This window comes from Sus scrofa, chromosome 16 (genome assembly GCF_000003025.6).
Source record: "Sus scrofa isolate TJ Tabasco breed Duroc chromosome 16, Sscrofa11.1, whole genome shotgun sequence".
Classification (NCBI taxonomy): domain Eukaryota; kingdom Metazoa; phylum Chordata; class Mammalia; order Artiodactyla; family Suidae; genus Sus; species Sus scrofa.
In genome coordinates this window covers 26,073,785-26,090,198 of record NC_010458.4, presented here as the reverse complement: position 1 = coordinate 26,090,198, position 16,414 = coordinate 26,073,785, and the positions used below count along the sequence as shown (strand labels likewise).

The 16,414-nt window shown below is 37.0% G+C and overlaps 1 protein-coding gene across 1 annotated transcript in view; it reads left to right on the top strand.

Annotated features, from left to right (window-relative positions):
- Positions 681-16,414, top strand: part of C6 (complement component 6) — a 65,873-nt gene continuing 50,139 nt past the window's right edge. Inside the window, 7 exon segments of the mRNA NM_001097449.1 lie at positions 681-801; positions 6,432-6,460; positions 6,463-6,596; positions 8,139-8,295; positions 9,551-9,695; positions 13,906-13,962; positions 13,965-14,046. Of these exon segments, the coding sequence (NP_001090918.1) occupies positions 6,455-6,460; positions 6,463-6,596; positions 8,139-8,295; positions 9,551-9,695; positions 13,906-13,962; positions 13,965-14,046 (581 nt within the window). The 5' untranslated portion in view covers positions 681-801; positions 6,432-6,454.

Genomic DNA, 16,414 nt, shown 5'->3' with positions numbered 1-16,414 from the left:
AGTTTCTTTTCTCTTCAGTAGTAATACCTTCACAACATTCCTTGAATGGGAAAATCACTGAAAAAACCAGGACCCTGTGAAACATCTCACTCTCAGAGTTTCAGGATTATTGCTGATCGAAGTAGTCATTTGCAAAGTCCAGGGTTTCCACAGAATATTTATTTTGATAACACTCTAGCTGTTGTTAGATCGCTGGGACATGACCTTGGGTTAGCTAGCAGTGGGGAAAAAAGACTTGTTTGGATTATCCTATAAGCCCTCTTCATTGTGAATAACTATTATTTTCTTAGCCATTTGCAGATTAGTTCCCTGGATACCACAAACTGGATACCAGAAATTCTCTTTAAAGGTGAGTGACATAATGATTTCATTTGTAATCTTAATACTTCAAAATCGTAGATCATGTTTCCAACAAACCCTTTCATGCCTGAAAACACATAACTCAAATTAGAGCCACTTGCCTATTTTTTTTAAAAAATAAAAGATTTTGCTTAAATCTCAAAACCAAAAAATTTGTACCTCTTAAAGAAATGTCTTTTCAGAGAGATGTCTTGGTGAGATCAAGTTTTTCTTTGAGCTAAATGACCATTACAAGCCAAGCAAACATACCCTTTAGCCAAAAACTAGTCATGTGCCTGTGCTCACCAGCCTACCCTGTCCGTGGTAAAGATAATTTCTTGAGCTTCTGGAGCAGGTACAGAAGGAAAAAATAAGAAATAAGAGATTCAAAATATTTACAAGAAGATGGAAAGGAGGATCCTACAGTTGGGAACAAACTAGAGAATCTTCTGAACCTGCCAGGTAAGATGTGCTGACCTGCCTTGGAAACAAATCATTCATGAGAGTCAAGGACATGGGAAGGTAACAGGTCAGAATAAAATGGATTTCACTCTACTCTATAATCCTTTAAATGCCTACAAAGCCATCTTCAGTGGTTCAATGGGATCCCTAATTTTTAGAGTTTAAGGGGATGTCAATTATAAGAAAATTGCAGAATTGCTGCTCTTCTACCATGGTACTGAAGTGGAAGATTTTTTTTCTACATATCATTCTTTATTCACTGAACATTTTGTTGTTGTTGTTGCAAGTTTGTATGAAAACTATGTGGTAATGGGTAAAATGCCCACATGTAGTTTTAAATCTCTCCAAAATGCCTAAGGATCTTGAAAATTAATAAGAAATGATATTAAATGCTGGGCTATGATAATAAAAAAAAAAGGTAAGAGAAATAATTACCTTTATTTGAATGAAAATTATTATTTCAACATGACATTTTTTCCTTATAGCCATAAAAGACTGTAAAAGGAGAAGCTATCAATTAGCTCTTTTATTAGCATCTCCTCAAATAAGAAGCTTTGGCATTACCATCTTCATTTATAGCATTTATACTGTTCCAAACTGCCTCAGAACAGTATAGCCAAAAAGAGAACAGAATATTTTAGAAGAGTTCTATTCTTGCAGCTTTTGATGATCATTGGAATAAAATCCATCTATTCTTTTCAAGCTTTTGAAAGTTAAAACAGATAGTGTCTGCTGAGAATTGAGAATCGACAATTTCTTGTAATTCGACTTCTTCCAATCATTTATATGCTGATTCCACAAAATACTTTAAGAATTCATTTTCTCTACAATCGAATTATTCTGGAAGATATTTATCTCTTCAAAATTTAATTAAAAAAATAAACAACAAAAACCCCTCTGTTTAGGTTTCCTTGCTGAAGCAGTTCCTGTATGAGAAGATCCCAACTGGGGGTGGTGGGGATGGGGTGGTCTGTCTAGGGAGTAACAGAGAAACTTCACATTGTTTCAGAGCCTCCACTCCCCAGGGCCCTGAAGCCAGTGAAATCTACCAATCTGATCTTGGATCTGATGTTTAGGATTTTTTGTTTTGAACATAGCCTAATTTCTAGGGACACTCTTGGAACACTCACTGGGTCACTCTTGTCTATGGTTCTGGGCTGCTGAAGAAAACTAGGAAAGGTGAACACACCAGGGAACTAAAATTAACAGGCAAGCACAGCGATCTTAAAGCAGCCTCTCATGTCTATGATTGAAATAGCCTACGGCTGTAGCAGCTTATATAGGAGTTGGTTTTAAAAAAAGCTTGGATAAAAATCGTGGTGAGCATCTTCAGTTTCTATCTACCCTCCCCAGCCAGCGATAATGGATTCTATTTCTCTTTATCTCACACAATGCTATGCGACACACAATGGATACTCAAATGTGTGCTGATTCTGTTTTAAATGAAAGACATATTCAGCCACATGTCAGTGGATTTGTTGCTTTGATTCTGACATTTTTCTCTGAGTTTGTAGGAGAATTTTAAAATGCTAAGTGACATAACAGAAAAAGGGAAATACCGTATGATATCACTTATAGGTGGAATCTAAAATATGATGCAAATGAACTTATTTACAAAACAGAAACAGACTCATAGACACAGAAAACAAAGTTAGGCTACCCAAGAGGTGAAAGAGAGATAAATTAGGAGTTTGGGATTAGCAGATACAGACTACTATATATAAGACAGATAAACAACAAAGTTCTATTGTATAGCACAGGGAACTATATTCAACATCCTGTGATAAACCATAATGGAAAAGAATATGAAAAAGAATACATATATGTATATGTATAGTTGATTCACTTTGCTGTACACTAGAAACTAACACAACTTTGTAATTCAACTACATTTCAATAAAAATTTTAAAGATTTTGGAGTTCTCTTGTTGCAGCAGGTGAAGGATCTGCCATTGTCACTTCAATGGCTCAGACGGCTACTGTAGCATGGGTTCAATTCCTGGCTGGGGAAAGTCTGCATGCTGCAGGTACAACCAAAAAAAATAATAATAATTAAATTAAAAAAAATAAATGCTTACTGATTAATTATGAAGAAATGCTCTGATTTGTTAGCATATTGGATAAACAATTCTCATATCTGATCTCAAACTCTTGGTTGAATGAAGATTTATAAAATAATGAACCTCATTTTTTTAATTGAAGTATCCTTTCATCCAAATAAAAGGCATAGAGTAAACACATTAAAATATAATTTTAAATCTCACCCTCTGAAATATTCAAGGGAGTTATGTTTCAGTAGGGCAATTTGGCAAAATCCATCTGTCTTTTAAAATTCATAGCATTTGACTGAGCCATTCTAGTGCTAGGAATATAGTTGCTGGTCCCATGGATATACTATAAAAGTATGATAAAAATGAAATACGGAGATGTTTATTGCAGTGTGTGTATACTAAATGGCTATAGGTAGAATAATGGTTAAATTCAGAACAATACATCCATATGGCATAAAACTATGCAGTCATTAAAAAGAATGAAGTAGATACACATCAATTAATATGAAAATATCTTTCAAGTATACTGTGAGGTGGAAAAAAAGTACAGAGTAGTACATAGCATACATCCTCTTTTTGTGTATATGTTTTTAAAAACATGCATACATATATATGTGTAAGGTGATGTATGGAAGAATTTTCCCTCCATTTGCTACCTATAAAAAGAGAAAACTGATTATGTGTAGGGAGAGGTTCTGGCTACCAGTAGAAGAGAACTCATGTCATACATTTTTCTTTCTGTTCTGTTCAAAATTTTCAAGTACAGGCAGGTATCACATATATTGTTTTTCTTTTTAGGGCCGCACTAGTGGCATATGGAGGTTCCCAGGCTAGGGGTTCAAATTGCAGCTGTAGCCACTGGCCTATGCCACAGCCACAGCAACGCCAGATTCTTAACCCGCTGAGCGAGGCCAGGGATTGAACTTGAATCCTCATAGATGCTAGTCAGATTCATTTCTGCTGAGTCACAATGGGAACTCTCACTTGTATTTTTTTAATGTCAGCAGTTTTCTGGTTGGTTACATAATTCACCATCTTAATTTTCTTCTTCATATATTTTCTATATATTTTAGAACACAACAAATATTATCAGAGGCAAACTAAATATATTACATGTGTTCTAAAAATAAATCTAAATCTCAAGAGATCTAGGTTTTATTTCAATCAACTGTTATAACAAACTTGATATAAACCAGTTATGATACAATCACTTTTCCTTAAAACAATGGATGACAATTGAACAGACAAATTAATTTCTAGTCTATGAGACATCCTTAATCTGGCAGAACTTTAAAGAATAATACTATAGAAGTGCTGTAATTGTGAACTTAAATGACTTTATTTGGATTTCATCAAAACTCATTTCTAAACTGTCTCCTAGACTCAATTCCACAACATTTATTAAGTATACACTATGCTTGCTCTCATTCTTCTAAATGTCTGGGTGGTGGATTTCCAGGCATCTAGAACAAAACAGACAAAAAAAAGACCAAATGTCATGGCGTTTACATTCTAGTGAAGAAGGAGAAAAAGAAGAGAAGATATTTATTTAAACTATGTATAATTTATATATCAGGAAGGTATGTATAACAGATAAAAAGCAATGGAGGGGTACAGGAGTTCCAAACTCCTTCCCCAGGCCCAGAAAAGTATGGCAAAACTGAAAGGCAGTATTAGTACTTGCAAGTACTTCCCACACAAAATGAGCAGTGTTTTGAAAAGGACAAGATTATATAAAATTTTCCATTTTTTTGGAGTTCCCATCGTGACTCAGTGGAAACAACCTGACTAGCATCCATGAGGACACAGGTTCGATCCCTGGCCTCGCTCAGTGGGTTAAAGATCCAGGTTGCCATGAACTGTGGTGCAGGCCGCAGCATGGCTCAGATCTGGTGTTGATATGGCTGTGGCATAGGCCAGAGGCTATAGCTCCAACTGGACCCCTAGCCTGGGAACCTCCATTGGCCCTAAGAAAAGACCGAAAAAAAAAAAAAAAATCCTACAAATGTATAAAAAAATAAGATAAAAAACATTTTTCATTTTGGAATGAAATGAGTTTTATACTCTATACTTTGTCTTATAGCCTATTGCTAACAGTTCAGAGAAACTTCCTAGTACTGGAATTATAACTCCAGGACTGCTCACCATAAAAATCTTTAGAAATAGAGTGCATACCCATGAGCATGTGAATTTATAGGTGTTAACTTGCCTTAAGGAAGGCAAGATTTTTTTTTCCCACTGTACAGCAAGGGGATCAAGTTATCCTTACATGTATACATTACAATTACATTTTTTCCCCCCACACTTTGTTCTGTTGCAACATGAGTATCTAGATAAAGTTCTCAATGCTACTCAGCAGGATCTCCTTGTAAATCTATTCTAAATTGTGTCTGATAAGCCCAAGCTCCCGATCCCTCCCACTCCCTCCCCCTCCCATCAGGCAGCCACAAGTCTCTTCTCCAAGTCCATGATTTTCTTTTCTAAGGAGATGTTCATTTGTGCTGGATATTAGATTCCAGTTATAAGTGATATCGTATGGTATTTGTCTTTGTCTTTCTGGCTCATTTCACTCAGTATGAGATTCTCTAGCTCCATCCATGTTGCTACAAATAGCATTATGTCATTCTTTTTTTATGGCTGAGTAGTATTCCATTGTGTATATATACCACTTCTTCCGAATCTAATCATCTGTCCATGGACATTTGGGTTGTTTCCATGTTCTGGCTATTGTGAATAGTGCTGCAATGAACATGCGGGTGCATGTGTCTCTTTTAAGTAGAGTTTTGTCCGGATAGATGCCCAAGAGTGGGATTGCGGGGTCACATGGAAGTTCTATGTATAGATTTCTAAGGTATCTCCAAACTGTTCTCCATAGTGGCTGTACCAGTTTACATTCCCACCAGCAGTGCAGGAGGGTTCCCTTTTCTCCACAGCCCCTCCAGCACTTTTTATTTGTGGATTTATTAATGATGGCCATTCTGACTGGTGTGAGGTGGTATCTCATGGTAGTTTTGATTTGCATTTCTCTTATAATCAGCGATGTTGAGCATTTTTTCATGTGTTTGCTGGCCATCTGTATATCTTCTTTGGAGAAATGTCTATTCAGGTCTTTTGCCCATTTTTCCATTGATTGATTGGCTTTTTTGCTGTTGGGTTGTATAAGTTGTTTATATATTCTAGAGATTAAGCCCTTGTCGGTTGCATCATTTGAAACTATTTTCTCCCATTCTGAAAGTTGTCTTTTTGTTTTCTTTTTGGTTGCCTTTGCTGTGCAAAAGCTTTTCAGTTTGGTTAGGTCCCATGGGTTTATTTTTGCTTTAATTTCTATTGCTTTTGGAGACTGACCTGAGAAAATATTCGTGATGTTGATGTCAGAGAGTGTTTTGCCTATGTTTCTTCTAGGAGTTTGATGGTGTCCTGTCATATATTTAAGTCTAAGCCATTTTGAGTTTATTTTTGTGCATGGTGTGAAGGTGTGTGCAAGATGTTTTTTAAGATCATATTTGAGTCTGTATCTGGGAATGATTGTGAAGTTTTATGCCACAAACGTTTGATATGTATTATATCATTTCTTTTCAGGATCTGGAGACTCTCCAGGCATGATGGACAACACTCTGTCTTGTATTTTATCTTGCTGAGTGGTCTGATTGACAAGAGCCAAGCCTGTTTCTGTGATCACTACCCATGGACTCAGTGGTCCAGCTGCTCAAAAACCTGTAATTCTGGAACCCAGACCAGACAGAGGTGATGCTGGACTCTATAGCTATTCTTTGTGCCCTGGGAAATCTGGAGGACAGAGTTAGCAAAATCAAAAGTGCCACACTAAGCAATAGGGAAAAAATATATCTCAAAATATAATTTTGCAGAGTATAATCTGCAAAAATATTGAATCACTATGCTATACCTCAGAAACTAATATGTTGTAAATCAACTGTACTTCAATTTTAAAATGTTTTTAAAAGACCATGACTTTGTATGGAATTTAAGGTTTCTTCCTCATAAGGTTGAAATGAGATTTACTTTTGTTCTCTCCATAAAATTTAGGAGTTTCAAAGAAATTTAATTAAGAATCTGTGCAATCTTTTCAGTTGACTATTTAACTTGCTTAGAATCATTAGGCTTTTTTTTTTTTTTTTTTTTTCAATCAGCACAGAACTCTGCTTGCCTGCGGTTAGTGAGTTAATTATAGAGAATTTTCTACTCATTAAACCAAGTCTAACAGGACCTCAATTGAGCAGCACTGCTAGCTATTAGCTTGATTGTTGGCATGGACAAGAAGGCAAGAAAACTGTGTTTACATGATAACATTTAATATTTCTGTCTTTTCATCAATTGACTACTCTACCCACAGTTTCTTTAAATGTATTAGATGTTCTGTTCCATGAAGATCCTCACATGACTTGGAGGAGAAAAGTATATATTTAATGTGCTTTAACTGTTACAGCACTTTGTAGAGATCTATTTTAGAAAGCTATTTTTACATATGTAGTGTGATCTCATTAAAATCACCAACTGACTGTCCCAATAAGCCACCCAATAAAGTTGTAAAAACAGATTTATTTATAATCCTCCTCTACTTAAGTCCTTCAGGAGCTCTCTACTGCCTGCCAGATAAAGTCCAGCAGTAGTTTCCATTCCTCTCAATTATGCATTTCTTAGGTTCATCCCACAGTTCCTCCATGGGCATGTCCTACTCCCCCACCTCTAATCTTTACACATGCTGTTCCCTCTGAATGCCTTCCTTCTGTTGCCTGGGAAATTCACATGCATTTTTCAAAATGTATCTCTCATGTCACTTTCTCCTTGAATCTTTGGTCCTACAGCCCTCTGGCTCTAACTCAGTCATGGTCCTTAGCACTTTGTGTTGTCATCTTTTAAGCCATTTGCAGAAATTTTCTTCTTTCTTTTTGTTCCCTTTCAGTCCCTTCCAGGAATTCCATCAGAGCCGGTTTCATGGACATGTACCCATGCGGTCACACAGGGCCCCACACAGAGAAGGGCTCTGGGGTGGCTTAATGCTCTGCCATCACATTCTTGAAATTCTTAATAATTTTTTAACATGAGGCCCTCATGTTGTCCCAAGTATTCTCAGAAATGAGAATGGTTTTTAGACCTAGTTCTGAGTTCCATTAAGTGTTAAGAACTGCACAGATGCCAGACGCCCTGATTTTCCATGAAAACCTTCTTTTCTTTTATTCGCTGTGTTGAGTCAATGATATTTTTCTTGTGGGGCTGGAGCAAGAGTGAACCCATTCATTCTAAGTAGCTTTTTCCTCACTATTACAGACAAATTACTATAAATCAGTACTATCTTGACAACTTTTGTGACCGGCTTTGCACCAAGCAGGAGACCAGAGAATGTAACTGGCAAACTTGTCCTATCAATTGCCTCCTGGGAGATTATGGACCATGGTCAGATTGTGACCCTTGTGTTGAAAAACAGGTAGGGGATATGTGGGTATAGTCAGGAAATTGGAATCACTTATCGGAGCCCCAGTAGCTCAAAACTCCTAGAAATGCTGAATTTCTTCCATTTCTGAAAAGAGACTGTCCCAGTTTCAACTGACGGAAAATTCCATTTAGCCATACTGCGGTGGAAGGAGGATTCATTTTGCATGTCTTATGGTCATGTGAACACCAAAAGGAAGTTCTGCCCCCTGGGGATTTGTATTGCACTGCCCAGCTCTTAAATTCTTCTGCCTGTGTTCTCTGAGAGTTCACAAAGCCAAAAAATCAAAAAAAAAAAAGGTGCTAAAAAATGGAGATTTCTAGCCAAGGTTGCAAACAGACAGAAATGAGGGGCATTCATTAAAATAACTCCTTCCCCTTTCTCTAATTTCCATTCTCCTATGGGAAAGTCCCTCAATTTGTTTATTGTTCCCAGTGGCAATATTTACCCACCTCAAGTTCATTCCTGTAAAGGCGCTGGCCCACATGAACCCAAATCAGGGCAAGTGCCAAGCATTCCCACGTTAGGAAAGTAAAAGGGACTCATTGCTGGAGCATCTTCTCTCTGTGAGAAACCAGTCTAGGTCCTTGACATACCTTATTCAAACGCACTTCACATTGTTTTTCTACCCATTTTATAGATGAGGAAGTTATAGCTCATAAGGGGTTAAGCGATTTGCTCAAGAATACATCACTATAAGTAGGAGGCTACCTTTTGAATTTGGATTTTTCCGACTCCAAAGTCAGTACTTTTTAATTTCTATCCTTCCCTGACTCTTTGTTTTACTATTGCCTATTTAAAATATTTTAAAGTGTGAAGAATATGTCAGCCTTGGTTTCCATGGTGACTTCAAAAAAGCCCCCAAATCCTTTCGCATTTATCACTTCACACTATCTTTGGGAAATAAAAGGGCTTCTGTTACTCCCTGGAATATTTATTGCACTCAGGACAGATCAGTAAATATTTGTGCCTTTTTTATTTCAATTTGATTTAGAATTGTATGACTTCAGAATTATAAGCTTTAGAAATCTTTTGTCCCACTTCCTCATGTTATAGGGTGGAAAAGTGAGACCCAAAATGTATTGACGTCCTAAGGACATACCATAACTGAACTGGAAAACATGATTAGTCAGTCAATTTAGGAAACACCACCATAGGAAAAATGACTACTGTGATGAAGAAGCTCTGCTTTCTTAGATAATTCTTGGCTTTGACCCAGCCTCAATTACTCACCTTTCTCTCCTTTCAGTTTAAGGTTAGGTCCATCTTGCACCCCAATCAGTTTGGAGGACAACCATGTACTGAGCCACTCATGACCTTTCGACCATGTATTCCATCTAAACTCTGCAAAATTGAAGAGGTTGACTGCAAGAATAAATTCCGCTGTGACAGTGGTAAGGGACTTTTGGAAGATGTTCTGGTCTCCACTAAAAATGACTAATGTTATTCCAACTGACTCCCAGTGAAAACCACAATAGAGAGGTCCCACCATATTTTAAGCATGGGGAGACAGGGTTGTTATGTGACCAATTATACACTATTCATATGTAAAATTACAGCTTTCAAGCTCTAATCATCTTGACCACTTACCTGATTCATTTGCTCATCAAGTACTGATGCCCAGCTCCTACACTGTTATAAAGCAGGAGGAAGGAAAAGGTGAAGGAGGAAGGGGCAGATACTTTTAAAAATTGGCAATTAATAAGCACAAATCTGGAGTTCCTGTCGTGGTGCAGCAGAAACAAATCCAACTAGGAGCCATGAGGTTGTGGGTTCAATCCCTGGCCTTGCTCAGCGGGTTAAGGATCTGGCATTGCCGTGAGCTGTGGTGTAGGTCACAGATGCGGCTTAGATCTGGTGTTGCTGTGGCTCTGGCATAGGCCAGTGGCTACAGCTCCCATTAGACCCCTAGCCTGGGAACCTGTATATGTCTCGGTGGCCCTAAAAAGACAAAAAAAAAAAAAAAAAAAAGTACAAATCCAAAATCGTCATAAGCAATTGAAAAAGAGTGACAGATTTAAAAGATTTTAATATAGTTTATTAAGATAAGAATATTAACAGTATGATAGTTTGTCAAAGGGAGGACTAGAGACGTGACAAATTTTCTGGCGCATTCCATTGAACGGCTCCAAAAGTAATCCCAAGAGAGGAGGTTAAGAATGATTTAACTATGGCAATTTTCCCTTCAAGTCCAATTCTCATTCAAGTGCATAACCTCTGATATTTAAGTATCATTAGATTACAGTCAAATCTTGAATATACCACTTAAACTATGTATTCTCTTGCTAATTAATAGCGCTCCAAAGCTGAGCACTGTGAACGGGATAGATCAGACTTCTGCAAACTTTTTCAGTAAAGGTCCAGATGGTGACTATTTTAGGCTTTGCAGGCCATACGGTCTATGTAGCACCTACTCAGCTCTGGCTTCATACTTTCAAAGCTGCCATAGACAGTATATAAACAAATGAGCGTGGCTGTGTGCCAATTGAATTCTATTTACAACAGCAGGTGTCAGGTCAGTTTTAGTCCTTGGGCCATAGTTCACTGATTTCTTATGTAAATACTCAATTTAAAGTTAAAATTAGAGTTCAGATGAATAAAATCCACATCGTTTCTGTGTACTCTGAAATACCCTGAAAAGTATTTAGAACTAGAGAGAAGATTTCAAATTCCTAAAGAAAACTCACCCCAGACTTGGATCTAAGGTTTTTTTACTCCTTGCTCCTTGACTTCAGCTTTGCCAAACTTTTCTGGATGTCAGACTGAATGCTGGTGTCAGGGTTTTTTCTCTGACACACCCCAAACCTGAGATATGAGGGTGAGGCATTAGGAGAGAGAAATGTATTACATCTACATAAATAAGGTATATCACGTATTGACAAAGAGTGAATATGAGAAAAATCTTGATGGTAATGGCTGAGGGAGTTCAGATCTAAGCTTTAGATCAGAATATGAAAATAAAAATTCAGAACTGAAGCACAACTATTTGAAGCTTGAAGGGTAGTTTTTGAATAGATTATCAGGAAGAATTCTTTTATTCAATAGATTATATGAAATTCATTACAAAAGAGTTCGTTTATGCCAAAAACATCCATAAGCTTGAGAAGGCTTTTGATACATCCATGGGCTACCATCATGATGAGAATTTCATGAAAGTTAGTGGTGTGGGCACGCTGATCTCTAGTCCATCAGCACTATGTCCATAGCTAGTGGTAAAAATTGAACTGTTGAAATGTATCTGTAATGGTTGTTAGGTAGCTGCTACCCTGAGCTGTCTTAGTGACCTCTGCCCTATCATCCAGATCTCTTCACCAGGAATCCCTAGATCTTCCCAGGATCTAGCCACTAACTAGCTAACCCCTGGCACAAATATGGCTGGCATCCATTCTGACTGGGTGGTGCCATGGCCTATTGGTTGTTAAATATTCCCCTGAAGATTCTGTCTTAGAAACATCACTAATGCCACTCTCAAAGGGAATAAAAGGGTGGGTGGACCATTATTTGTTTGACTCAAGATGATATTAGGTCCTCAATGAACAAAAAAACTACCTTTTCTTTCCTTTCTCATGATTTCTGTTCAGAGTCCCCCCAAATTAAATCTATCATTTTAATATATGCATAGTTCTTTGGGAAGTAGCCGTGATGCTAACCCCTACACATTATGCCAACTCCTCCCTCAAAGTCCTAATCTTAAGCATTAAGATGAGAATTTGCAACTGGTTATAAAAATAATATACCACTGTGGTATATTATTTACTTGAACAAATCAGTTCAAGTAAATAGGAAAAATATGCACAATTTCTAAATGGTTATATATTTCCATGTGTAAGTATATATATGTATAGTATATATGTGTGTATATATACACATGCATATTATATGTATATATATGTACATATATATAATAAAATATGTCCATGTATATACACACATAAAATATATGTGTGTGTGTGTATATATACATTAATTTTCTCCATCAGAACATGACTTCTACAGCAAACTCACTGTAATGGGAAAGGGATTCTAGAATTACTATTATATATACACTAACTAAAGCATGCTGACTTCCACAAATCCGGTACTATGCAAATTTTCCTTCACCTTTTCCCATTCATTCTTTGGTACAGGACATATTTAATTCTTATAACTATAATTCTTTGTAGTAATCATCCTGATGCAATGCAAGATTTTGAATAATCAAAGGAGTACTTAATTACTTTTATTATATTCTACCTTCTTACTAAGGTTATTAACCAAAAAAGTTGAAACTAAGTGCTTGCTAGGGAACTCTCTATTAGTAAAAAAAAAAAATTAATTCAATAGAATATCCAATTTCCTCAGTATTTCAACTATTCAAAATAGCCATGCAAAGGGGTTCTGTGATGGCTCAGAGGGTTAAGGGTCCAGCATTGTCACTGCTATGGCTTTGGTTACTGCTAAAGTTTCTATTCCTGACCCAGGAAATTCTGCATGCCACAGGTATGGCCAAAAAAAAAAAAAAAAAGTCATGCGTAGCTATAGTGAAATGTTCCTCACAATTTAAAACAGTTAACCAGATAATCCTGAGTAAAACATTTCATCACTGTCAAAGAGAGCTGCACATAATAGTACAGATACCAACATCCCTGATTGTAGGAAGAGGCAGAGGGGCTATCTGTCATTGTACATAAAGCATTTCAATTTCTGTAATGAATAGGTGCACACTCATTCCAAGGATCCTTATGAAATTCAACAAGTTTAAAAAGAAGGGGAATTATACCAGTACATGGAATTGGTACTATTTTCTAAATTCATTCAAACTGCTACATAATACTGTAGTACCTAGGCATTTAATTTGTCCAAAAATAATTAGATATAGAAAATGATATGCAATAAAACAATTACTAACAATAACCCTATATAGTGAATATCTATAATAAAATATGTAGTAATTATGCATAGTAAAATAAGTATATATGGTAAAATACACAGATAGTAAGTATGCAATTTGATTTTGACAGATGTATACACCCATGGAAATAATCCCAATCAAGGTACAGAAAATCTCCATGAACCCCAAAATTGTCTCTTTCCCCTTTCCATTTAATCCCTCTCCTTGTTCTTGAACATCAAATAAAGGACTTAAATGACATGATCTTCCGTGTTGGCTTCTTCACCTAACATAACATTTTAGATACTCATCCATGTTGGTATGTGTACCAGTAGATGGGTATGTGTGAGAAATTTTTTTTTTTAATAAAAACTGTGATCTCGAGTCTGTTATCCTGAATCAAAACAAAATTCTGAACCTATTGTTAATTTTCTCCATCAGAACATGACTTCTATGGCAAACTCACTGTAATGGGAAAGCGATTCTAGAATTATTTTTTTTACTTAAGACTATCAGTTCAAGAGTGACTAAGTAGTTCTATTGTGACTCTTATAATCCTAAAAAATTAAGGAAAATATCAGTTTGTCATTCCATTTCCATATTTCCTAAATTTTTATCACAAATAATGAAAACTTGCCCTCAACCTTCCCTTGAAATTTAAAGTACTCATGCTTCAAATCAATAAATACCTTCTTAAATGACCATTTGTTGTTAATGTTACATTTCTTGACTAGGTCGCTGCATTGCCAGCAAGTTGGAATGCAATGGAGAAAATGATTGTGGAGACAATTCGATGAGAGGAATTGTGGGAGAACAAAAGCAGTATGCTCACGGAAGTATAATCCCATCCCTAGTGTACAGTTGATGGGCGCTGGGTATGTAACATCGTCTTATCTTTGGGGGAGTCAAACCATCTCAGAACTAATGAGCTGAAACAGCAATGAAGCAATGAGACCCACCACTGTCCACCTTCCTCATCAACCTCTTACTCCTCCCACCAGCCTGTCCCTGACACTTGGCTGCCATACTCACGTAACATGTGACTACAATCCTCACTCCTAGGGAATGAAAGAATTTAACATTTTCACATTCAGTTGGTAGCAGATAAAGTTATGAGTACTTCATAAACATAATTTATTTTAATTCTCATGTAGCCTCTGACGGCTCTGGAGTGATCAGGGCAAAATGGTAGGAAGCCAGCCATGCTGGGAGGTGCCAGGGTGCATTCTTGGGGCTAGATCTGGAAAGGGTGGGTATGCACTCAGAAATGCATTGTCTCCACATCTATATGTTGGATGACTACAAACTGATTTGAGGTTCTGTCCTAAAGTTTCCTAATTAGAGTTGATTCAATGAGAGTGCTTCAACATCATTCTCTTATCAATGTGCAGAAACCATTTCCTTCTTTTCCTTTCCCTGGAAGAAAACCTCAGCCAAAAAACCCCACTGACAATGGAGAAAAGGGTATCAGAAAAGTATGCTTGGGAATGTATTGAAAGTGAAAATACTCAAGAAGCAAAACCAGTTTTTAAGCATGAGAGGCAAGCCCTGAGCCATCAATGGAGACAGAGCAGAAGGAAAGGAGTCAGGCAAATACAGAAAAAAAGAGGGCAATAAAAAACAATGGGGTGAAAAAATAGGGAAGTAGGTGGTGAGGTGAACATGGCTAGGGCACCCAAAACTTTCTCTCAGGTGGACTATGTGATGCATGGGTAGGTCAGTACAATTTAAAAGCAGAAGGTCAATACTGCATTACCATCTGGTTCTACTTGCCCAACCGGGAAACTGAGCCTTAGCAAGATTAAATAGCCTGTCCAAGTTTAACAACTAATGGAGGAACAGGATTCATTCTAGACATCAAAACCCAGGTGATTTCTACCATTTCCCAATCTTTGAATAGAGCTCAGAAATTCTAATGCTCCTATTTTGGGTCACGAGGACACTGGAGGTTTAGCAAGAGATTCTAAATTTATTAGACTGAGACGATATCTTTAAAAACTTGAGGAAATATAAGGGAAGTCAGTGAAAACAAAAGAGCTAAGCCTTAGTTGGAAGTATTAAATAAAACTAATAAAAGTAATCTCTTGTACTCTCCTATTCTCATGGTAAAGAATTCTCCCTTCAACTTTTGGCCAGAAAGCAAATTGTTTTCTTCTATAGGCTTTTATTGCTTTGTAGTGGGCTTTTTAAAAAGTCTTTACTTACGCTGCCAGACTTGTATAAAATGAAACCTTGAGGCACAAAGACAAACAGCAGCAGTTGCAAACACAACCTCATTTGATTAGAATAAAAACTAGAAGTTATTGAACCAAACTCAAGGACAGTAGCAAAATGGAACAGCCATTAGCCTGGAAGTCAGGACAGCTGCATTCTAGACCTATTTTGCATTAACTTAATACATCTTAACCCAGTAATTAAATATCTTTGGGCTATAGTTTCTTCATCTGTATGTTGGATGACTACAAATTGATTTTCGGTTCTTTCCTAAGAACTCCTAATTAGAGGTGATTCCAATGAGAATGTTTCAGCAGCATCTTCTTACCAATGTGCAGCAATGGTTTCATTTTTTTCTTTTCTTTGGGAAAAAAACTCAGCCAAAAACTCCCACTGCTAATCATGTTTTCTAATGTTCTGATTGATTTGGGGTGACATTACAAACTCACCTCTTGTTCAGTTGGTCTAGACTCTCCAGTTACAGATGGAGAGGACCATGTGCTATGTGTACTTTGGCAGAAGGACCCTGTGGCCCCCTGCCAATGAGAGTTGTTGTCCCAAGGATTCTCAGAAATGAGCAAAACCTGCTGGCTTGGGGACAGCCAGTTCTCCCCTCGCGACGCCAGAGATGGAGAGTTCTGAGAGCTGCTTACTGGAATCTCTTTCTAATCTGCTGGCCTTAGAATCTCTGCCCCCCCTCCCACATATTTCTGTCCAAAAAAAAAGTAGCTTCCTGAGTGGCTGTACCTCTTTTAAACAGCATCTCTCCAAGAAAGAATTTAATAAGACATGCCAACATTGCTACTTTGTCAACATCGTCACTGGGGTCTTAAATCTAAAGCAAGAGTCAGACAATAATAGTATACTGTTTGTTTATGCTCAAGTTCAGCCAAGGTACAAATGCATTCACACACACACACACACACTTTCATGCGCACACACACATACATGTATAAATACATGAATGCACATGCATATTTATATATGTGCATATATATAAATTTGTATTAAATTCAAAAAGTTACCATA